Here is a 23,903-nt window from a genome sequence, read left to right as displayed (position 1 = left end):
TACCTGTTGTTCTGAGCGAATTGTGTGTACACTAGTAAGTGGAAGCACATACACAGGTAAGCATATGTATGTATATTTCCTCCTGTAATTCTTCATTGTTGCCTTCTACCAAGGGTGGCTTCAAGATTTCTATAAAGTAGAGGTTTAGGAATGGCATGATGATTGTGAATTATTATTATGTGAGTAAATTACCTGCATGAGGTTTACAGGGTATTACTGAATTATTACCGGCAAGTACTTTAAGTACTTTGGGTGAGATAATGGGACCTGAGTCACAGTAGGTCGCCGAACTGTAAGCCCCTTGATGCCCACTTCTTCACCACTCTCACAAAAAGCTAGACTTAACATTCATAGTACCACTTACCATTTAATTACTGTAGATGGCTCACACCACATCGATGTGACACCTAGACCCTACACTGGACAGCTAGAGATCTTTTTTTTTTATATTTTATTTAAAACAGTACAGAACAGTTAATAAATAAAATAATACAAGACCTATCTGGCAACAGATGTGATAACCTTTCATCGCCTAATGAACCACACACAACTCCGTGTGGCTTCCAACACCCCCCCTTTACCCCCCCTATTCTAAATCAAACAGGTTTACCACAGCAACCTGCATTAATCTTACAGACATGTTGACATGTATACATTAATATAACAGTTGTCATGCTTGTCCACAAAGTGTATTAAACGACCACAAGACTGCTTGAACAGTGTACTAACAACAGTCATGGTTTAGATATATATCACAACAAACATTACATTGCTACAACATAAAAGACATGTAGCACACAAGTAATTCACTACAGGAAAAGACACCTATTCCTAAAAATTATCCCCAACACAAACGTGTTTAAAGCCTCAACCCCCCTTCCCTTGCATTTCCCACCCAAACCTATTCACAACAAAACTTACAAATTATACAGTAAAGAAAAAAAAATACAACATCGTAACACATCGATACAGTACATGTATATACACAACCCATTTCACAAATATCCTCAAGTAATTACAAAGGGTCTATCCATGTACATACAAGAGGCCTCATAACAGGTCCCTCTCTACCATACAGACCCCACCCCATAATATCATACAACATAATGGTCCAAGATTCATACACACAGCAGCAGCATACACCACCTCAACCACACCAGCGTACCTTAGGCGCACACAGGCGCAGGCAGCAACACCTCTAAACAAAACCTAACACTACTTATACTCCACAATTTGCAGACACATCTGAACAGCACATATCAAGCCACTTTCATCCTAACACTGGGCACATGCCTCTCCCACAAGGTGCACGCTATCTGGCGCTCCCAGACACACACACGCCATTAACCGGCGCTGCCATCAAGCAGCAGACCTCACCACACCTTCCACAATGATTCCCGCCCCTATCTAAACCCCCCTCGCACCTGGCTAAGGTTTCCTCCCTCACTGCCCCACTACTACTTTTGCATGCCCACTTGGGCCCTGGGGGTCTCGTTTGCCATGCTGTCCATGCACGACACCCGTGCCACCTAGCACCACCTACTGTTGCTGCTCACCTCCACTAGCACACCGCCCCCCATCTACCAATGCTTTCTTCCCTGTTCGTTGAGCCGGCGTCAGGACGTCGTCAGAGTCCGACATTGCTGCCGCCCTCTTCCTCGTCCCAGCGTCCTCCTCCATGTTTGTGACCGGATCGTCCACACGATGAACCTCTACCACCATCTTCATCTCTGCCTTCTGACGAGGGGTCACCACATCCCCGCCAGCCCCACCAGCACCAACAACCACCTCCTGCTGCTCGACTGCCATGGACACGATCTCCGGACTGGCCATCGGCACAGCCGGGGAGACCACATCCGTAGATGAGAACATGATATGCAAAACAGATGCTATTGTCGCATCCAAGTCCTCCACTTCCAGTGTCACCTGGTCCTTCCCGAAAGCCTGTTGTACCACCGGCGATGCAGGCGACTCGAGAGATGACAGCTCCAGATTCGACACCACCACTGGCTCCTCAATCTCCTCACTCCAAAGCCGACTGTGCCCACCATCTCCTTTTCGTCCATGTATGGGAGCCTCCTGCCCATCGTCATTCGTTGATCCACCGGCCGGCCTTCTGGCCTGCCCTCTCTGCCCACACTCTGCTGCCATATGATCATAGTCACCGCAGAGGCAGCACGTCTGTTGTTGACCAGCATATGACACCATGACCTGTGTGCGGAAGTCATCAAGGTACGCATACGATGGTATGGCCTGGCGTAGAGACATCTTAAGGGTAAACGAACCATCTGCGAGACCAGCATACGCCCAAGCCACCCTATTACCTTGTTTACCCATGTGTACCACTCCGTATCTTCTGAAAACACTGCGGAGATCCGTTGCATCGGCCTCGAAGGGCACATTGCGCAGTTTCACCCACGTATATTGTCGAGAGACCATATGCACATGCACTTCAGGGCACACATCTATGCAGAGATCTTGGAATTGCTCAACCAGCTTCTCGTACACTGGCTCGTAGAGTTTACCTGGAGAGAGTTCCAGGGGTCAACGCCCCCGCAGCCCGGTCTGTGACCAGGACTCCTGGTGGATCAGAGCCTGATCAACCAGGCTGTTGCTGCTGGCTGCACGCAAACCAACATATGAGCCACAGCCCGGCTGGTCAGGAACCGACTTTAGGTGCTTGTCCAGTGCCAGCTTGAAGACTGCCAGGAGTCTGTTGGTAATCCCCCTTATGTACGCTGGGAGGCAGTTGAACAGTCTCGGGCCCCTGACACTTATTGTATGGTCTCTTAACGTGCTAGTGACACCCCTGCTTTTCATTGGGGGGATGTTGCATCATCTGCCAAGTCTTTTGCTTTCGTAGTGAGTGATTTTCGTGTGCAAGTTCGGTACTAGTCCCTCTAGGATTTTCCAGGTGTATATAATTATGTATCTCTCCCGCCTGCGTTCCAGGGAATACAGGTTTAGGAACCTCAAGCGCTCCCAGTAATTAAGGTGTTTTATCTCCGTTATGCACGCCGTGAAGGTTCTCTGTACATTTTCTAGGTCAGCAATTTCACAAATATCCGAAAGGCTCCATTTAATGCCACACCATACAAATCCTTGTCCGCAATACCATAAATGTCACAGATAATCTTGGGTAGCAAAACTTGTTTATTCTCAGGGGTAATCGTCCCCCAAACAAGCTGTATACCAACGGTATTCACCCGCCTCCTCACGCTGAATACCATGATATCACTGGATAGCTTGCTAGACTGTCAGCAGAGAGGTACGAAGCACCTCCACACTCCCTAGCAGCTAGGTCGCAAATGAGCTAGAGATCTAAGTGCAAGGACTAATGGCGTACTTCCCTGTGAGTGATGGTTCCACCATCCACATGTAATTCTTGAGGTCCTGCAAATTTCCTGTCCCAATCCTTCAGCAGGGGACATTAACATGGGTTCCTATTACAAATAATATATCAATAATATCTTTATTTACTACAAGTGTCTGTACATGGTATACAGACCATAGCTGACATCAATGACATACTACTATATAGAAAGACACTTGTTATGCTGAGCATTTTGGGCAAATTAGGTCAGTTTTGTTCCAGGATGCGACCCACACCAGTCGACTAACACCCAAGTACCTATTTTATACTGATGGGTGAACATGGATGGCAGGTGTCTTATAGAAACACGTCCCTAATGTTTTCCAGCTGTACCAGAGGAGATTCGAACTCCAGACCTTAGTATGTGAACTGAATGCACTAGACGCAGAATTATTAGTTGAATTTTCTATAACAGCCAGTGTTCACAAATTACAAATAGCGTCCTCTATTTTTCAGTCCTTGTTGCCGAATTGTAAGTATTTTCTTCTTTACCCAAACTAATCAATGTAACTAAATTGGTGTTTAAATTTCTAAACAAGATGAATATTTCATATAAGTTTTCACATCCTCTTGAATATTGAATAAAGAGGGTGCAAGAGGAAATCTATGGAAATGAGATTAAATTGATGATGGAAAGAAAAATTGTGAAAGGTTCCATAATAGAGAAATTGGGGCTGTATTTAGAGGACAGTGTAATTAGGTGCAGAGGTAGGTTAGAAAATGCTGAATTGGGTGATTATGCTAAACACCCTATCTTACTGCCCAAAACTCATCATCTAACAAATTTGATTGTTCTAAATGCCCATAAAAATGTAATGCATGGTGGGGTACAAGATACTTTAAATTGTATTAGGGAAACTTTCTGGATTCCACAAGGACGGCAAAGTGTAAAAAGGGTGATTAAATCTTGTGTAATATGTCGCCGTGTGGATGCCAGATCCTATATGTACCCAGATCTTCCACCATTGCCAAAGGAGCGTGTACAATTAGTGAAACCATTTGGTGTAACAGGTGTAGACTATAGTGGTCCAATAATTTTAACACGTATGTCAAATGGTGTTCCACTGAAAGTGTATGTTTGTTTGTTCACCTGTACTGCTACTAGGGCAGTTCATTTAGAAGTGGCACAGGACTTGTCTGCAGAACAGTTTATACAGCTGTTTCGAAAATTTGCAGCTAGGAGATCCTGTCCGAGGTTGATGATTTCGGATGCCACAAATTTTGTAGCAGGTGCTCAACACTTGATAGAATTAAATAATAGTAACGATGTTCAATCTCTGTTAACCCAGCGAGGGTGTACCTGGAAATTTATTACTCCTAGAGCCCCTTGGCAGGGGGGGCTGTACGAAAGACTGATAGGCAGAGTGAAGTGGTGTCTCCGCAAAGTACTACACCGGAAGATAATTAATTTGGAAGAATTCTGTGCAGTGTTAGTGGAGGCAGAAAATCGTATAAATAATAGGCCTCTCTCGTACATGAGTGATACACCTGATGCAAATGTATTAACACCTTCTCACCTAATATGTGGAAGGAAATTGGAAGCTGCCCCTGTCTATAGAGATAATCCGGAAGAAAGTGATGAAGATTACAATGATGCGGCAGTGTTGTGTAATAAATTTAAAATGTTAAATAAAGTAATTGATCATTGGTCTAATGTGTGGCGTAAGGAATATCTTCTTATGCTACGTGAACACTTTTATGGTGCGACAGAGGCAGTAAATCGACAGCCCATTCAACCAGGTGACATTGTGTTAATTGACACTGAACAACATCCAACATTGTGGCCTCTGGGCAAAGTATTGACATTGTACCCAGATGCACAAGGTGTTGTCAGGAATGTCAAAGTGTTGTGTCGTGGCCAGGAAAGTTTACGCACAATTAATAAATTGATTCACTTGGAATTAGGTGTTCAATCAAACATAAATGAAAATCTGAGGGAAAGTGACACAAGTGATATGGAAGATAATGTAGACCAAGTGATGCCGGAAGATGAAATCGTAGTAAGACCTACTAGGAGAACAGCCACTTGAGCCAGAACTGGCTGGAATCGTCTCCTAAAGGAAGGAGTAATTTGAATCGTTTAGCAACGAACTCCGGCCGGCCGCAGTGTGGAAAATACTGTATATATTTTCCAGAAATTCAGTATTTATATGTAAATAGATGACCATACTGTATTTAATAATATTTATGTCATAGAAAACGGAAAGCCTGCGTCTGCGCAGACGAGACTCGCCATCTTGGGTTTTGAATTTGTATTAGAAACGTTGTAATGGGAATAATTTTTCATGCTCTAGAGGTTAAAATTGGATTGACACCTCTCAAATAGGAGGCGAAATTGTTGGATGTGCATTCCTGCATAACTTGAGATATCAGACGACTGGACAAGACAGCTCCAGGAACCTCAGATAAGCTCTCTAGATTTGTGTATAATTCTGGCCAGTGTTTTCATAAATTTAGTTAGTGAGGTTTTCTGAGTATGATACAACTTAATATCCAGTCAAATTGGTGAGTGATATTAAGATATATTTTCCTTCTGTTATGTATATGTGAATTTATATATAATCATTTTTTAATATACAGTCCACAAATTTATATATTTACCAGTATTCCTGGTGTATGTATATTTCATTTAATTAATAGGTCCAGAGCAACTTGTGGATATGACAGTGGTAGGTATCGAAGGGGGACATTTTTTGCGACCTAAGTGTCCCAAATTCCTACTTGTCTAACTGATTAATAATAGTTATCATTGTTCATTTACTGTTATGTATATAATTATACATACAAGTAAATGCAATTTTCCACAATGTCATTACAATTTAAAGTTATTTTTTCGAGTGGAAATCTGCCATTGTCACATTCATTACGAAGCGCTTAATCCACAGGGGCCATACAGTGCCTAGGTAATGAAGTTTGGCCCCAGAAAATGGAAGATAGCTTAAATTACTTAGAATTAAGAGTCATTTAGTAGCATAGCATCCCCCTCCCAATGGAAATAGTCACTTTGACTTTTTTGGGTTATCCTAGGTTCCCTACACATATTTTGCTATGTAACTGTGTGTATATCTGAATAAACTTACTCAATTCCCAATTATTATTATTATAATAATAATAAAGAAGCGCTAAGCCACAAGGGCTATACAGTACTCAATTCCCATTATTATTATTATAATCAAAAAGAAGCGCTAAGCCACAAGGGCTATACAGACTCAATTCCCAAGAAAGGGAAAACGGGCGTTAAAGGTTGTCGTAGCAACGGTGTTGACAGTAAGAACGGCGGGCTGGCAGGAGTAGTAGTGTTGTGATATCTTCCTTGTTTTCCAGTGTTATAGTTACACTGGGAGTGTTGTGTGTGTAGTGGCATCAAGATAAGATCCAGCAGGTTGTGTGTTATGATGGTACAGGAGCTGAGAGCATTGTGTCTGAGAGTAATAACAATAAATGTTGACGGTAAGATACAAGTTCTGTCAACAATCCTTAGCTAACCAATTGCACTTGCAAGTATTTGAGATATATCTTGTTAAAATATAAATATCTGCTATGTTCATAACTTAAAGGACGTTTGCCTCTGTTTTTATGAGCTTATACACGTATGTGCACCCACACGCACATGTGCATACACACCTGTGAGGAAGACATAATAATCGAGTGACTGCACTATATAAAATTGCCACAGTGAAAATATAAAAAACACCTGAGTCCTTTCATGTACTTACACACGTGTGGATAAGTACATGAAAGCGGTCAGGTGTTTTTCCTATTTTCACTGGTATTTTTATATATACGTGTGTTTACCTGGAGCCTGAAGCCTGTGTGTGTATATATACAGGTTAATCTAGGCCGGTTTATTTGCTTTTGGCAGAGAGGATGCAGCTGGGACGACTGACCCGACGTGACCTGACAGAGGTGTGTGCTGCTCTCAGCGTTGACCTTCCTCTCCAGGTGGCCCTGGCACTGCCCCTAGATGACCTATACTGGCGCCGCAGGACCCAGGCACATTACCCACCGCCCCACCTAGCCCTAGCAGGTCACTGATTGAACATACACATAACAGTAATCCTCTTTATTTCTGCAAGTACACGTACAACGTATACTGACCTAGCTGACATCCTGTATAAAAAGCTCCTTGTAATAATGTTGGTAAAATTATCGACAATATGTTGGGTATAAGGACACAAGTGTAAGTAATGCGACATTTTATTGTGGCAACGTTTCGCTCTCCAGGAGCTTTGATAAGCCGTTACGGCTTGCCCCAGAGGTCAGTTATTAGACACTGCCTCAGGTCCAACTCTGTTATAGGTCAGGCGTGATACATATGATAGACACTACTGAGTGAATTTTGGAGAATTTGTAGTTATAAAATTAGGCAACTGGGAGTACAAGGTGCGGATTTGTGTTATGCTGTATAATCAACACAGAATATGACAAAGAGAGCGATGTATCTGGTGTGACCACAATTAACTAATGTTATTTAAGTGAAGTGGTAACACATGTAGACTATTACGAACACAAGCGAGATTAGGCTTGATCCTCCCTCTGTTAACAGATTAGATTAAATTTTGCCACCGAAGTGGCTAGTTTATTGTGCACCCCATATCCATCCTGTGGACGGTAGCGCGAGAGCATATGGATACACAAAAGACCTAGGAACTAGGCCCCAAAGGGTTAACAGGAATACATATGGATTTATATCTACATATCTATAGTTCACTTATCTGTTACAAGCAAATTTAGGAAATTTGCTTAGTATATCTGGTATCTTATTTTCATTAATAAGATATCTTGACATGTCACATAGGTTATTATACTGTCTGTCTCTGTATTCCTCAATAAGTGGACAATTAAGCACATAATTTACATTTAGTTTGATCATCATCTGTGTGTCTCCCAAACTGCCAGAAGTACTTGTAACCAAGCCTAAGCCTGGCCACAACATCAGTCAGTACTTGTAACCAAGCCTAAGTCTGGCCACTACGACATCAGTCAGTCTGTTCACATTGCAAGTTGCTCCATAAACATACTTATCTACGTTCATGTTATCATAGTGGGTTATAGATCTACTCAGGCTTCTAACTGCATTCCCATAACAATCATTTTCATTATTTACCTCTCTCCTAATATTATTCCTAATGCTAGTCTCTGGAATGCTTGTGACTGTGTAAGAGAACCAATGTACCACCGTCCCTCAGTGTTGATATAAAAATTTATAATTCAGATTTTTGTCTTGTTATGTGGTATACAGATAATGTAGTTTACATATAATAAAACATTGTTAGGCACAAAAGAAAGCCACAAATGCACTGTACTTTCTGCGGCCACAGGTCGTCAGAAGGGCCTGCGGCAGAGAGTGGTACGGGAGAGAGCCGTCACGCCTCAGATTCCTGTAGAATCTCTGGGAAGTGGAAATGTCGATGTAGAAGCTGGAGGTGGAAGTGCTGGGAGTGGAGAGAAACAGCAGAGTAGTGCGCGGGTCACGTCCACAGAAAGCACTAAACATGTCCACACACTACCAAGCATCACCGTGAGTCGTATTTATCTTCTCTCACTACTATACTTTATGCTCAGTAATAACCCACATGGAGACAGAAACTCGGAAGATTAATTGAGCTATATATTTGGACCCCCCTTATGGGATCCTCACGAGAATCCCAGAAGGGGGTTGAAATATACAGATCAATCAATCTTGTGTGTTTCTATCTCTATGCGGGTTATTATTGAGCATTGACAAGTACTTATTACACTTCAGTTATTTACTATACTTTATGCTGTGCCATAACTTTTGGCCTTGGCTTGTCTGAAATTTTAAGTGCCACCTCTAAGAATATTGCATCAAGCTTGATTATATACTTTTTATTTTGTACAAATTAGCACATTTTCAGTAGTTCTGTGTTTTAATACATTAACTTCTTCACTTGTTTGAAAGTAAAGCTTTATTGATTTGTTTCGTATTCTGTCAGAATATACTTGCATATGTCTCTCTTTCTCTCCCCCTCCCCCTCTCTTTCCCTGTTGTCTTGTAGAAGTCGTGTTTGCCAGCAATTCCTTTGTTTATGAGTGGCAGGAACGTCGTAGTAAATAAGAAGTTAGGAAATATTTGTGAATTAGTCTTGGTTTGATGAGTTTACGTCGATAACATTGTGTCACGTACGTATCCTGTAAGCGACAGTGAAACGCGTGCGGCCAGCAGTAACAGACTGGTTGATCAGGCCATGACTCACGGGGAGGCCTGTTCGCTGACTGGGCCGCGGGGGTGTTGATCCCCGGAACAACCTCTAGGTAGATACATGGATAAAATAAGGTTCGGTTCTCCCTTAAAATTGGGTGTTGCCACGTCGCCTCAAAGTTCTGCCCCCACCCTGTATAGTTGGGGGGTGCCGCCCTTCGTAAAGTTGTGGAAAGGGGGGGGGGTCTTCTCGTAAAGATGAGAGTCGTCGCGTCCCGTGTCTGTTCATACATTCTAAAAAATACATAAAGTTTTGCTTTCTTGTAAACAATTAACTTTACAGGCTGAGAGATGTTATTCTACATTAACTTTAAAGCAATAATAATAATAATTTAAAGCCGTAAATGTACAGACATCTATATAATAATAATATCTATTTACTACAAGTACGAGGTATAGAGACCATAGCTGACATCAGTGACATACTACTATATAGAAAGCTGCTTGTTATGCTGAGCATTTCTGGCAAATTAGGTCAATGTCCCAGGATGCGACCCACACCAGTCAACTAACACTCAGGTACCCATTGTTCTGATGGGTGAACATAGACTACAACAGGTGTAAAGAAACACGCCCAATGTTTCTACCCTGGCTGGGAATCGAACCCAGACATCGCCGTGTGAAGCGAGAGCTTTAGCGACTCAACAACAGTCAACTAAAGACATCCAGGTACTCATTTACTGCTAGGTTATCTGGATAAATAGCAGCATTTTTTTTTTTTTACCTTTTGCAAAGTTTGTATCAAGTTTGTTGTATGACCCTGATAGGTTATTGGTGCTTAGTTTTGATTATAATTGTATCAAGTTTCCTTGCAAATTACAGAGTGGGTGGGATTCAAACCTATGTCAGGTGAGTCCTAAAACTCGTAGGCCAGTGTGCTTAACCACTGGACTGCTAGTTTGAAGACGCGCTTCCCATGGGTTCGAATCCCACCCGTTCTGTGATTTGCACTCGTGAGTCAAGTCTCTTTACACCTGTTGCTCCTGTTTACCTTACTGTCAATAGGTATGTGACTGTTGTGGACATCATCCCAGGGGAGTTGTAGTAAACCTTAGATGGAACTATGCTTTGAAATGAGCTGAAGTAGGATAGTAGCTCATAAATTGCAAATTCAGCGATGTAGAAAACTGATCACTCACTTTTGTCGAAATGCCGATGACACCATGTATTTATTATTATTTTTTCAACGAACCGGCGGTATCCCATGGAGGTAGGGTGACCTAAAATGGAAAACGAGAGTTTCTCTCTTTAAATTTAGTAATGTATACAGGAGGAGTTACTAGCTATTTTCTCCTGGCATTTTAGTGTCCTCTTACGACATGCATGGCTTATGGAGGAAGAATTCTTTTCCATTTTCCCATGGAGAATTATTATTGTTGATCCTTCACAACATGTAGCCCTTCATGACGTGATCCTTCACAGCAGATACCCCCTACATGACATGTTCCCTCACAATAGGTAGCCCTACATGACGAGTTCCCTCATAATAGGCAGCCCTTCATAAATGATCCGTAACAATAGGTAGCCGTTCATGATAAGTAATCTCTCACACAAGAGGTATCTCAACGTGAGTGATCCCTTATAGTAGGTAGCCCTCTCCATGATAGGTGATCCCTGGTGACAGGCGGTGCGGCAGGAGAGCAGCTGGCAGCGGGGATACCTGGAGACCCACCTAGCAAGAGCTGTGAGTACCACACAAGACACTAAGCGAGGCTGGAGGACCCTGTCGCAGCTCCTGCAGTTGTGTGCTCCCTATGTGCAGACCCTCGCCATTCCCTCCCTTGCCCCTGCTTCACACAGGTGAGAGAAAGTGAGTATGAGTACATAAGAAAGACATAGCAGAGAACCTGAAAGTCTGTACGCTTAGAACTATGTTGTATGCAGATTAAAGGACTCAAGCGTCTTATCTCTCCCTAGAGAGAGAAATTATTACATTCATGGGAGGGGAGCGTTAAATCCGTAGGGGTCATACAGCGCCTGGGGGGATGGAAGGCATTCAGACTCGATTGATGGAGTTGAAGTACAGGTCCAATTGCTTAGATCAAGAACCCCCTACCTTCGTACCTGGAGGGTAGTCCGGGGATCAACATCCCCGTCCATGACCAGGCCTCCCGGGAGATCAGGGCCTGATCAACGAGGCTGTTACTGCTGGCCGCATGTAGTCCAACGTACGGACCACAGCCTGGCTGATCCGGTACTGACTTTAGATATCTGTCCAGCTCCCTCTTGAACCAGGGTCAGAGAGTGAGTTAGCGATTTAATGAATGACTTGTATGACCCTGTGGGTTTAGCGCTTAGTTTTGATTATAATAATGAATGACTTACTAAAAACCTTCATTGCACAGTGGTGAACTGGCTGGTTTGGAGCAAGGAAGCCTCGATCATCTCAACTTAGCTGATGTCATCTCTGCTCTCCCCAGCCTTAAGGTGAGTGAGCCCTCCCATCCACAACCTTCGGATGAGTTCCCCTCCCTCCCTACACGTGTGTCTAGCCTCCCTGTGCACCCTACTAGTATCTTCCAAACTTTCAATGAGTGACTTGTTCCTTGATTTCCAAAACATTCAGTTCCACAACAAGTAAATAATGTTTCACAACAGGTGGTAACGAACCAGCTGCACCTTTATTTCTATAAGGAGGCGGGGAGTTCTTAGGGGTGGCTATTTATTTTTATGTCTTTGCAAATAGTACATTGAGATTTTGTATTTACAATAATGGGTTGCAATGCAAAGAGAGCCTCTATTATGCTTTGGCATTATCCGGCTAGGAGACTTATTTTGAAGCAGCGTTATTACTATTTTTATTTGGGCGAGAGAGGCCTCAAGATCCCTCCTTAGCACTGCCCCTGGGTGAACGGGAATCACTGTTTCACAACAGGTGACAGGAAATCAGTTTCACAAGCAGTAATACGTTTCTCAATAGGTGAACAGTAGTAATAACTTACGGTAGGTGGTGAGAAATCAGTTGTACAATGGGTGATAAACAGTCAACACTGTTTCACAACAGGTGGTGAGTGTGCGGTACCAAACGGTGGAAGAGGACAGTGATCTGCGTTGGGTAGACTTGGGCATTTCTGTGCCCGAAGCTGCCTCCCTTGCCCACGCTGTCACCAGCGCTCCAGGGATAACACATCTCAGGTCAGTTACCTCCTGCACCATTATATTGCTATTATTATTAACAACACTCCGACTGTCTCCCACCGAGGTAGGGTGACCTGACAAAAAAAGAAAACACTTTCACTGTCATTCAGTCACTGTCTTACCAGGAGGGCACAGATGGCCCTCCAAATTACAACATTCCCACCTCCTTCAGAGTGCAGGCACTGTACTTCCCACCTCAAGTTTTCAGTTCTGGCTCTAAGCTGGAATATTGCTGCACACTAACAGCACCTTTCAAGGCAGGTGAAATTGCCGACCTAGAAAATGTACAGAGAACTTTCACGGCGCGCATAACGGAGATAAAACACCTCAATTATTGGGAGCGCTTGAGGTTCCTAAACCTGTATTCCCTGGAACGCAGGAGGGAGAGATACATGATTATATACACCTGGAAAATCCTAGAGGGACTAGTACCGAATTTGCACACGAAAATCACTCACTACGAAAGCAAAAGACTTGGCAGACGATGCACCATCCCCCCAATGAAAAGCAGGGGTGTCACTAGCACGTTAAGAGACCATACAATAAGTGTCAGGGGCCCGAGACTGTTCAACTGCCTCCCAGCACACATAAGGGGGATTACCAACAGACCCCTGGCAGTCTTCAAGCTGGCACTGGACAAGCACCTAAAGTCAGTTCCTGATCAGCCGGGCTGTGGCTCGTACGTTGGTTTGCGTGCAGCCAGCAGCAACAGCCTGGTTGATCAGGCTCTGATCCACCAGGAGGCCTGGTCACAGACCGGGCCGCGGGGGCGTTGACCCCCGGAACTCTCTCCAGGTAACTAATTTCCCCGAGTCCCTTCATGAATGTTACCTTGCTCACACTTGAACAGCATGTCAAGTCATAAAAACCACTTGCCTCCACTTACGCCTACTTAACACCCTCGCACATACACATAAGTGTACATGCTTACATATACAGCACATACCCACCCATACACAAGTTGAAAACTATATACAGTCATAAGTATACACGTGCATATAACATACATATGCGTGAGCATATGCATACATACAAGTTACGTGTAAATATACATTTGCACACATGAATTGTATATCTCCATGGGGAAGTGAAGAACACTTCATCCGTGTCTAAAATGCTGGAAGCAAGGGGCAAGTAACTCCTGTATAAATTACTAAATGTGAAGAGAAAACTTTCATTTTTTCTTTTTCGGGTAACCCTGCCTCTGTAGGAGACGACAGTATGTGGAGAAAGATGAACTGTATACATATGAAAGTGCACACATGTACAGAAATTCATACACGTATAAATATTTATATTTTGCATGCATTGAGGTATAGGAGGCTGGGCTTTTTAAATACTGGGATACCTTTCTTGGATCGTGCAGCGACCAAAAGGCATTATTATGTGGAAGCACATGAAAGGCTTTGATCTGAGGAAGAAGGTAATTCTAATTCCTTGGAACAAAAGCCCCTTAGCAGCATCGAGGCACCTTCTTTTAGGGGCTTTGCATCGATAGCCCTGAATTGTCTTCAAGACAGCTCCACTATTTCATTGATGCAAGGAAATAGATCAAACCTGAATGCTTCTCATTCCCCAGGTGCTGTAACCCTAATAATAATAATATAGTGAAATGCTTAATCTAAAAAGGTCATACAGCACTGAATATTAACATAATTATTCACCTGAATCTTTTATGTTTTTTTTCTTTATTCTATTGTATACATTTTCATATTATCTTTGTTAATGACAAAGAACGATATGAAAAAGTGCGTTGCAATATGAATACATTGTAAAAATGTCGTAATCAGGGGAAGCGCTTAAACCGTGTTGGTTCATGCAGCTCTTGGGAAATAGTAAGCATTCAGGCTAGGTCCATGAAAGGGAAGATCGAATTCACTTCCCTGGACCAGTAATAATAATGTAATAACTTTATGCACATCAGGCACCTTCCTTGAGGTGTCTAATACCGGTTATAACAGAGAATATGACTGGGCAGGCTGTAGAGTCAATGTTCTGCCTCCCGCAGAGTTTACGAGAGTTGTGTGGATGACATCCGGGCAGAGGTGCTGCTAGTAGGCCTGCAGACTCACAAGGGGATCACCTGCCTTGACTTGCACCACAATCTCCTCACCTGTGCATCTGTGCCCCGCCTCGTCACCCTCCTCACCTCCACACACCTGATCACCCTCCACCTCCAACATAACAGCATAGGTGAGTACTTCATCTTATCCTTTGGTTATTTCATAGGGATGGGATCAGTGCTAAACCCATAGGGGATCTTAAAGCATCTGGGGAATGGGAAGCAATCGGATTGACTCTAAGGGGAGGATAGGTCCAATCCTGGGATCAAGAGCTGCTCCTTGACTTCAAGTCATGGTATAAACCTTGGTAATAAATACCGACAAGTTGGTTTAGAAAGACACGTAAGCAAACACTATAACATATTTATTAGAAAGCGTTTCGGTCCTGGGACCTTGATCACTTTTGATCAAGGTCCCAGGACCGAAACGTTTTCTAATAAATATGTTATAGTGTTTGCTTACGTGTCTTTCTAAACCAACTTCAAGTCATCCCTTCCCCCTTCAGGGATAACTAATATTATATTGACCAAAAAATGTTCAACCTGTTCAGTGCTACTGCTTATAGTAAGTTTATTCAGGTATACATAATTACAATTACATAGCAGCATGTGTAGAAAACCTAGGCTATCACCCCCCCCAAAAAAGGTCATTTATTTCCATTGGGGTAGTATTAAGTGTAGGGTATTATCTGAATCATAACCATAATTTTTAAAGGGGTGGATGGGAAAGCCAGCAGGAGGCCTCTGTCAAATGACCAAAAACTCTAGCTGTGGGTCATCATATGACTAATACCTGCATCAGGAAACACTTGTTGTGAAAATTTGTGTGGGCTGCCTCCAAGTGAGTCACCTACCCTGGCAAACTCTGTTGACACCGAGCTCTGAGGTGGGTACCTCAGCCTCACAAGTGGCTTATAGGACAGATTTTCACAAATGATTGATGTTGCAAGAAAACTCGCCTGCATGCACGTATATAGGACTAACTTACTTGGTGTTGCAGCATATATCCTGATCTTCACTTCCCTAAGCTTAGCCTTAGCCCCTTTGGACTTTCCCTCAGAAAGCACGTGCAACCGGGAGCCTTAATTCCTGCAATATTCAATCGTAATTAGTGTCCTGCCTGCACCTCAGAAATTCCTATATCCAAGAGGGTATGTATCCCCTAGTATAACTATGCAGACTCAGACACTAGCTTCCAGACTGCTCTGAGACACTGGTACTTACTGGGCATGCTCTGCCTGTTGCACACCGGGCCCACAGATAAAACTCAACTCACAATCTCCCCAGACACTGGCCAGAAATCTACGAGAAATAGTGGAGGTCTTGTCTTACTGTATGGGCCTGACGGAGGAGGTCATCTACGGTACATCGAGGTGCCTCTACCAGATTTCCCCAGGTCTCAGATGTGAAGACACGTGGGGGGCACCGTCTGCTGATCACGGCACGTCTTGTCCAGTTGGTGTCTGTCTTAAGAAGAACGCTATTGTGTTCTTGAGACCCGCGCCTTATCATTCAAGCTAGGGCTGCCAGTTCTCCCTAGCTAACTTAACCTAGTGTTTGCCTACATTATAGGGGGTGTGTGGACCAGGTGTTTACAGTGAAACATATAAGTGAACAGTATTTAGATAAGGCTAAAGAGGTCTTTGTGGCATTTATGGATTTGGAAAAGGCGTATGACAGGGTGGATAGGGGGGCAATGTGGCAGATGTTGCAAGTGTATGGTGTAGGAGGTAGGTTACTGAAAGCAGTGAAGAGTTTTTACGAGGATAGTGAGGCTCAAGTTAGAGTATGTAGAAAAGAGGGAAATTTTTTCCCAGTAAAAGTAGGCCTTAGACAAGGATGTGTGATGTCACCGTGGTTGTTTAATATATTTATAGATGGGGTTGTAAGAGAAGTAAATGCGAGGGTCTTGGCAAGAGGCGTGGAGTTAAAAGATAAAGAATCACACACAGGGTGGGAGTTGTCACAGCTGCTCTTTGCTGATGACACTGTGCTCTTGGGAGATTCTGAAGAGAAGCTGCAGAGATTGGTGGATGAATTTGGTAGGGTGTGCAAAAGAAGAAAATTAAAGGTGAATATAGGAAAGAGTAAGGTTATGAGGATAACAAAAAGATTAGGTGATGAAAGATTGAATATCAGATTGGAGGGAGAGAGTATGGAGGAGGTGAACGTATTCAGATATTTGGGAGTGGACGTGTCAGCGGATGGGTCTATGAAAGATGAGGTGAATCATAGAATTGATGAGGGAAAAAGAGTGAGTGGTGCACTTAGGAGTCTGTGGAGACAGAGAACTTTGTCCTTGGAGGCAAAGAGGGGAATGTATGAGAGTATAGTTTTACCAACGCTCTTATATGGGTGTGAAGCATGGGTGATGAATGTTGCAGCGAGGAGAAGGCTGGAGGCAGTGGAGATGTCATGTCTGAGGGCAATGTGTGGTGTGAATATAATGCAGAGAATTCGTAATTTGGAAGTTAGGAGGAGGTGCGGGATTACCAAAACTGTTGTCCAGAGGGCTGAGGAAGGGTTGTTGAGGTGGTTCGGACATGTAGAGAGAATGGAGCGAAACAGAATAACTTCAAGAGTGTATCAGTCTGTAGTGGAAGGAAGGCGGGGTAGGGGTCGGCCTAGGAAGGGGGTAAAGGAGGTTTTGTGTGCGAGGGGCTTGGACTTCCAGCAGGCATGCGTGAGCGTGTTTGATAGGAGTGAATGGAGACAAATGGTTTTTAATACTTGACGTGCTGTTGGAGTGTGAGCAAAGTAACATTTATGAAGGGATTCAGGGAAACCGGCAGGCCGGACTTGAGTCCTGGAGATGGGAAGTACAGTGCCTGCACTCTGAAGGAGGGGTGTTAATGTTGCAGTTTAAAAACTGTAGTGTAAAGCACCCTTCTGGCAAGACAGTGATGGAGTGAATGATGGTGAAAGTTTTTCTTTTTTGGGCCACCCTGCCTTGGTGGGAATCGGCCAGTGTGATAATAATAATAAAAAATACTACCTATGTTAAGGTCTTAGGTCTACATTATTATTATCTACAGTTGCCTTAGTAAACCTAATATTAGTGTACTACCAGTAAAACTACCTACTCCTTCCCTGAAGAGTAAATCTATAAATTAAATACATGCCTACCAACAATCCATTGCCGACAAGAGAGAATGCTCTCATGTTTGGGTGGGGTATAAGGGCCATCCGGCTCAGCCGTCCCGTACGGCCATGCTGGATCTGTCCTGTGGAACTTTAGGGACCAAATAAATTTCCACACTTGTCCTGTTTCCTGACAAACTTTACGTAACCTTTGTTTTTTAAACCACAGTAGTTAATCTAATTGGTGGGCCAGTGGATGCTTAACCACAAAAGTCATCAATTAATACTTGTGTTGAGAAATGCTGTTTCATTTCCTGACAAAGAAAACACCACCATCTATATTAATGCTGCTGAAGGTAGTCTTATGCAGCTCAGTCAGAGATAAGCATTACAACAGGAAAATCAGCTATGGAAAGTATTATAGTTCAGGGTAGGATGTTACCATATAGATGAGGCTGGTAGAGGGCAGTACTGTAGCTCAGGACAGGGTATTACTACAGGTGAGGCTGGTGGAAGGCAGCTGGGAGCAGCGCTGGCCCAGACTCCTCATCTGGAGGCACTGCTGCTCGATCTCAACCCCTTAGGTGTGGCAGGCGGGGCAGTGTTAGAGGGCGCAGCTCAGGGAGCAGGAAAGCTCAAGGTATTATCAATGGCTGGGTGTCGCCTGACTGATGTCTGCTGGCCACATCTTACTGCAGCTCTCACCTCACTCCCTAATCTCCGCTATGTCTCTCTGGCTGCCAACCCTTTCACACAGGTCAGCATTAATTAATATTTCGTTAATTATTATGTCCCCCCCCCCCAGAGTTAAACCATTATGGGGAGACGTGCTCATGCAGGTATGTTGATGTCTGTCCCTCAGCCTGGAATGATGTTCACTCCATTAAGGCTGATGGACTGATTACCTCAACCCCTCCCTCTTTACATTTTATATCCTTTTTCTTTGTACTAACCATTCTGCCATTAGGAGCCACCAGCAGAGGTGGTGGAAGCTGCTGAGGGCGGGCCACGGGTGTTGCTGACCAACCTGGATGGTACCACGTACCTGCTGGGGCAAGTCAGGGTGGCACGTTTCCTGCCGCCTGCCCTGCGTGAACTTCAAGACCATCTGGAGGGGCCACTCACTCTGGCAGCAACACAAGATGATCTGGCTCACTACCTTTCGCTCCATGGCTTACGTCTGCAACCTCAAGACTTTACCATTGAGGAGGAACTGAGGGGAATGTGCCTTTTCAACAAAGATCCCAAGAATATTTTATATTAAAAATTCTTTGCGTATAACTTAAACTGAGTGGTGTACAACTGTTGTTTATATCAATAAACTAGTATTTCAATTATATTATAAACCTATAATGTAATGCAGTCACCTGTCTGGGAATTAGAGTGGGGTGGTACTGAGCACCATGACTTGTTATAATGTTTTAGAATCTCAGGTTAAAGTAGGTTCTACTTCTTCAGGAGGAAAGTAAGAGGCTGAAGCTTTGCCTAGATGGGTTTGGGAGTGATGAGATAAGGAGGAAATGGTTACTAATATTTAGGTGAAGTGTGTCAGCCACTAAGTGGCAAGTGGTTCACAATTCAGGAAGGAAATCGATTCTCTGTTCTCTAGGACGAGTGTACTTCAGTGGTTATCAGTTATGCCTCCCAAGAGTTGGTGACAGTCATCAGATTGGATAATATTTTAGGTAATGGGAACTAGCCCTTTATCTGTCTTAGTGCTGGTGGAAATGACATCATGAGACAAGAGCTGCTGGATCAGTACAAGTCTAAGGGAGGGAGCCCTATCATATATAACACCTTGCCTAGAAGGGGAGTGGGCAATTGGTATAAATTGATGGCTAGACAGGTACTGCAAGGAACTTGCAATCCCATTCATTGATTTTTTTTTCAACAAGTTAGCCATCTTCCACCAAGGCAGGGTGGCCCAAGAAGAAAATGATTTCACCTCACTCATACACAACAGTTTAAAAGTCCCTCCAAACTGGCAATATCATAGACCCTATGGCAAACAAACATAAGAAAGGGATGGGGTTCATTTATGGAGCTGGAGTGGTTGCATTAACCAATTCAATTGACAGGGTCATTGATGACTTGTCTAGACTTTAAAAATGATAGATTATAGAGGTGTCTGGGAAACAATCGGGCTTCAATATTAGGGTTGAAAACAGCAGATATTGAAAGAAAATATTCAAAATAGTTATTAAAGGCAAAGCAATTGTTTAAGAGAGTAACGAATGACTAGCTCCCTTAAGGTTTACAAATAATAAGTAAGAAATAAGATCACTTACAAGTACAGGTGATGTAGATATTGCTATAATGGGGACCTGGTTCAACTTGAAAGATAGGGAAATGCCTTCTGAATGCAACATACAGGGTTATAAACTATTCCACACTGATAGGGTCAACAGGAAGGGTGGAAGAGTTGCAATGTATGCCAGAGATAATTTAAATTATTGTTAGATAAGATTAGAAACATCAGACACAATCTATTTGGCTACAGTTTCTCGAGGGTCGTGAAAAATTAATTTTAGATGTGATTTGTAGCCCCCCTCCCCAGCCTTGATAGGGAATGCAATAAGCCACTATGGAATGAAATTTATAAGGCATCTAGATATGAAAATAGTGTTAATGAGAGATTTTAACTTTAGACAAGTTAACAGGAAATCTCGAGTCTAGTGACTTTCTTGATACGGTTCAGGATTGTTTTAAAACAATTTGTGACAGAACCAACTAAAGGAAACAACCTACTTGACTTGGTACTTGCCAACAAAGAATCACGAATTAATAATCTTGAGGTAAGCCATCACAAATCATTTAGCTTCAATATATTATGGAATTACCCAGATAAATGCAATCAAATCTCTGTTTCAGATTTACGCTTGGCCAACTTTGTGGGGCTGAGAAATTACCTGGGTGGGCTAAATTGGGATGACCTGACTTTGGGTCAGGTAAGTGGTGTTGGTTGCCAATATGACATTTTTCAGATCATAGTTATAGCTGCCCAGACAACTTTTGTTCCGAGTAGGGAAATTACATCTAACAAAAATGATCCCAAATAGACAAACAATAGATTAAAACATCTCACTTGTCAAAATAGAGGTGTATATAGGCATATCAAAAGAGGGGATGAGCAATTAAAAAATCAGTATATTCAATTAGAGATAGAAATAAAAAAAGCAAAAAGGGATTATGAGGCTAAAGTCACAAGGAATTCGAAGACTAACCCAAAAGGGTTCTTTTAGGTATACAGAAGTAAGATTAGAGACAAGTCCACTTAAGAGTAACTCAGGTAAGAAAGTAAGTTTATTCAGGTATACACAAATACAGTTACATAGAATTATCATACATAGCAGCATATGTGTAGAGAACCTAGGATAACCCAAAAAAGTCAGACAGAGTGACTTATTTCCATTGGGGTCAGATCACTGATAGTGATAAGGAAATGTGTGAACCATTCAACACTTACTTCCTCTCAGTTTTTACTTAGGAAGATACTAGCAAGATTCCAGAAATAAATAAATTATGTAGAACAGGACGATAATAAACTATCCATGATTAAGGTAACTAGTAATGTGGTCCACAGAGAAATTAAAGCCTAACAAATCCCCAGGCCCTGATGAACTGTTTGCAAGGGTTTTAAAGAGAAACTTCGCATACCTTTGGCTAATCTTTTCAACATATTATTATTATTATAATCAAAAAGAAGCGCTAAGCCACAAGGGCTATACAGCGCTGCAGGGTAGGGAAGGAAGCAAGGGAATTGGATGGCAGAAGGGAGGGGGGATGATCAGCAGGTTACAGAAAACAGCGGGGCAGGGGATAGTACGGGGGTAGAGGGTAGCAAGAGATTCAAGTAGAAAGGGCTGAAAGTATCAGAATTTGTGAAGTAAGTCAGTCGTTGTCAAAAAGTCAATGAGAGAGTCCGGATGAAAGGTGGGTCCATCAGCGAGAAGGGAAGGTAAAGAGAGAGCAGCGGGGCGAAGACGACGACGACAGGTAAATTCTGCGTGCTCGTTGATAAAGTGGGCAGTCCAACAGAATGTGGCTGACTGATAATGGAGCTTGGCAATTCTCACAGAGAGGAGCAAGACGCCTCTCCATGAGATATCCATGAGTAAGACGAGTATGGCCAATGCGAAGACGGGAGAGAGTAGTCTCCCAACCTCGACACTGGTGATAAGAAGACGGCCAGTAACCTATACTCGGTTTAATAGACTGAAATTTGTTGCCGAGCATAGTAGACTAACGTTGTTGCCAACGGGTGTGAAGGTGGGAAGATATTACAGCAAAATAGTCCGTACATGGAATACCTCTATAAGAAACTGGTAGGTCATGTACTGCTGACCGCGCAGCAGTGTCTGCCTGTTCATTGCCCTGTACGTCAACATGACCAGGGACCCAACAAAAAACAATATCTTTATGCTTGGTAAAGATGCGGCGTAGCCAAAGTTGGATACGGAGGACTAAGGGGTGAGGTGTATCAAATTTTTGTATAGCCTGTAAAGCACTAAGGGAGTCTGAGACAACCACAAATGATGACACAGGCATAGATGCAATACGGATAAGTGCTGTAAGGATGGCATATAATTCAGCAGTAAAAATACTAGCCGAAGATAGTAAATGCCCTTGTACGACGCTGTCCGGAAACACTGCTGCGAATCCTACGCCGTCAGAAGACTTAGAGCCATCTGTGTACACAGCAATGGCATGAGAATGAGAGTGAAAGTGGTCAAGAAAAAGAGAGCGGGAAGCGACCGTAGACAGTTGGGCTTTCGAGCAAGGGAGGGAGAAAGAACAGACTCGAACAGCTGGAACTTCCCAGGGGGGTAGGGAAAAGTGGGATGCTACATGTACATAGAAAGGTGGTAGTTGAAGAGAAGACAAGAGCGAATGAAGGCGAAGAGAGAAGGGACGGAGTAAGCAGGGGCGGCGAACAAATAAAGAATGTCTACTAATATCAGTGACCATTCTATAAATGGAAGGATTGCGGAGATCATGAGAGCGTACATAGTAGCGCAGGCAATGGGCATCACAGCGATCGGATAAGGATGGAACGTTCGCTTCTGCATAGAGGCTTTCGACAGGGGAAGAGCGAAAAGCACCAAGGCATAAACGTAATCCTTGGTGATGAATGGGGTTAAGGCTAGAGAGAGTAGCAGGAGATGCCGCTGAATAGATCTGGTCACCATAATCAAGTTTCGATAAAATAAGGGTGGAATGTAGGTGAAGGAGGGTTCGACGATCAGCTCCCCACGAAAGATGAGCAAGGGTTTTAAGAAGGTTCAGCCGGCTGTGACAAGTTGCCTTCAGAGAGGTAATGTGAGGTTTCCAGGATAACCTACGATCAAAGAGGAGGCCCAGAAACTTGACTGTATCACGTTCAGGGATACGGGAGCCATAGAGGTACAAAGGATGATCGGAGATGACAGAGCGTCTAGTGAAAGTGATTTGGTGGGTTTTAGTGCTGGAAAATTTAAACCCATGCGTGGTGGCCCAATTGGAAACACGGTCGACTGCATGCTGGAGAGAAACTGTAAGGAGGTGACAGTCAGCGCCTGCACAGGCAATAGCGAAGTCATCAACATAGAGTGATGACCAAATATTTGATGGAAGACTAGAGGCCAAATCATTAATAGCAAGGAGAAAAAGTGTTGTGCTCAGAACACATCCCTGGGGGACACCTTCAGCTTGGATAAAGTCCGGGGAGAGCACATTATTAACCCGAACACGGAAATGCCTGTCAGTTAAAAAGTTCTTAAGGAAGGATGGTAGATTGCCTCGAAGGCCTAAGGAGTGGGCTTGGGCTAAAATATTATACCTCCAAGTTGTGTCATATGCCTTCTCAAGGTCAAAAAATATGGCAATAACTGAGTGGTTATTCGCAAAGGCATTACGAACATACGTATCCAAGCGCAGTAAGGGGTCTATGGTAGAACGTCCCTTACGAAAGCCATATTGACGAGTGGAGAGACTGTTGTGTGTCTCTAAATACCACACTAAACGTCTATTTACTAGACGTTCCATTA

The 23,903-nt window shown here is 43.3% G+C and overlaps 1 protein-coding gene across 3 annotated transcripts; it reads left to right on the top strand.

Moving 5' to 3' along the window:
* Positions 1–6,628: 6,628 nt before the first annotated feature.
* On the top strand, positions 6,629–19,216 carry LOC128706280 (dynein regulatory complex subunit 5). Of its 3 annotated transcripts, XM_070100437.1 has the most exons (9): positions 6,629–6,823; positions 7,236–7,400; positions 8,695–8,894; positions 11,221–11,396; positions 11,942–12,023; positions 12,601–12,731; positions 14,743–14,927; positions 18,378–18,634; positions 18,845–19,216. In XM_070100437.1, exons 1-9 carry the CDS (start codon positions 6,766–6,768, stop codon positions 19,139–19,141), a joined length of 1,551 nt encoding a protein of 516 aa, XP_069956538.1. In that variant the 5' UTR covers positions 6,629–6,765; the 3' UTR covers positions 19,142–19,216. The 3 variants fall into 3 exon arrangements, with proteins under 3 accessions (XP_069956538.1, XP_069956539.1, XP_069956540.1); XM_070100438.1 differs by lacking the exon at positions 7,236–7,400; XM_070100439.1 differs by lacking the exons at positions 11,221–11,396; positions 11,942–12,023.
* The last annotated feature ends 4,687 nt before the right edge of the window (positions 19,217–23,903 follow it).

The sequence above is a fragment of the Cherax quadricarinatus genome, chromosome 72 (genome assembly GCF_038502225.1).
Source record: "Cherax quadricarinatus isolate ZL_2023a chromosome 72, ASM3850222v1, whole genome shotgun sequence".
Lineage (NCBI taxonomy): Eukaryota > Metazoa > Arthropoda > Malacostraca > Decapoda > Parastacidae > Cherax > Cherax quadricarinatus.
This window is presented reverse-complemented; position numbering and strand designations above follow the sequence as displayed.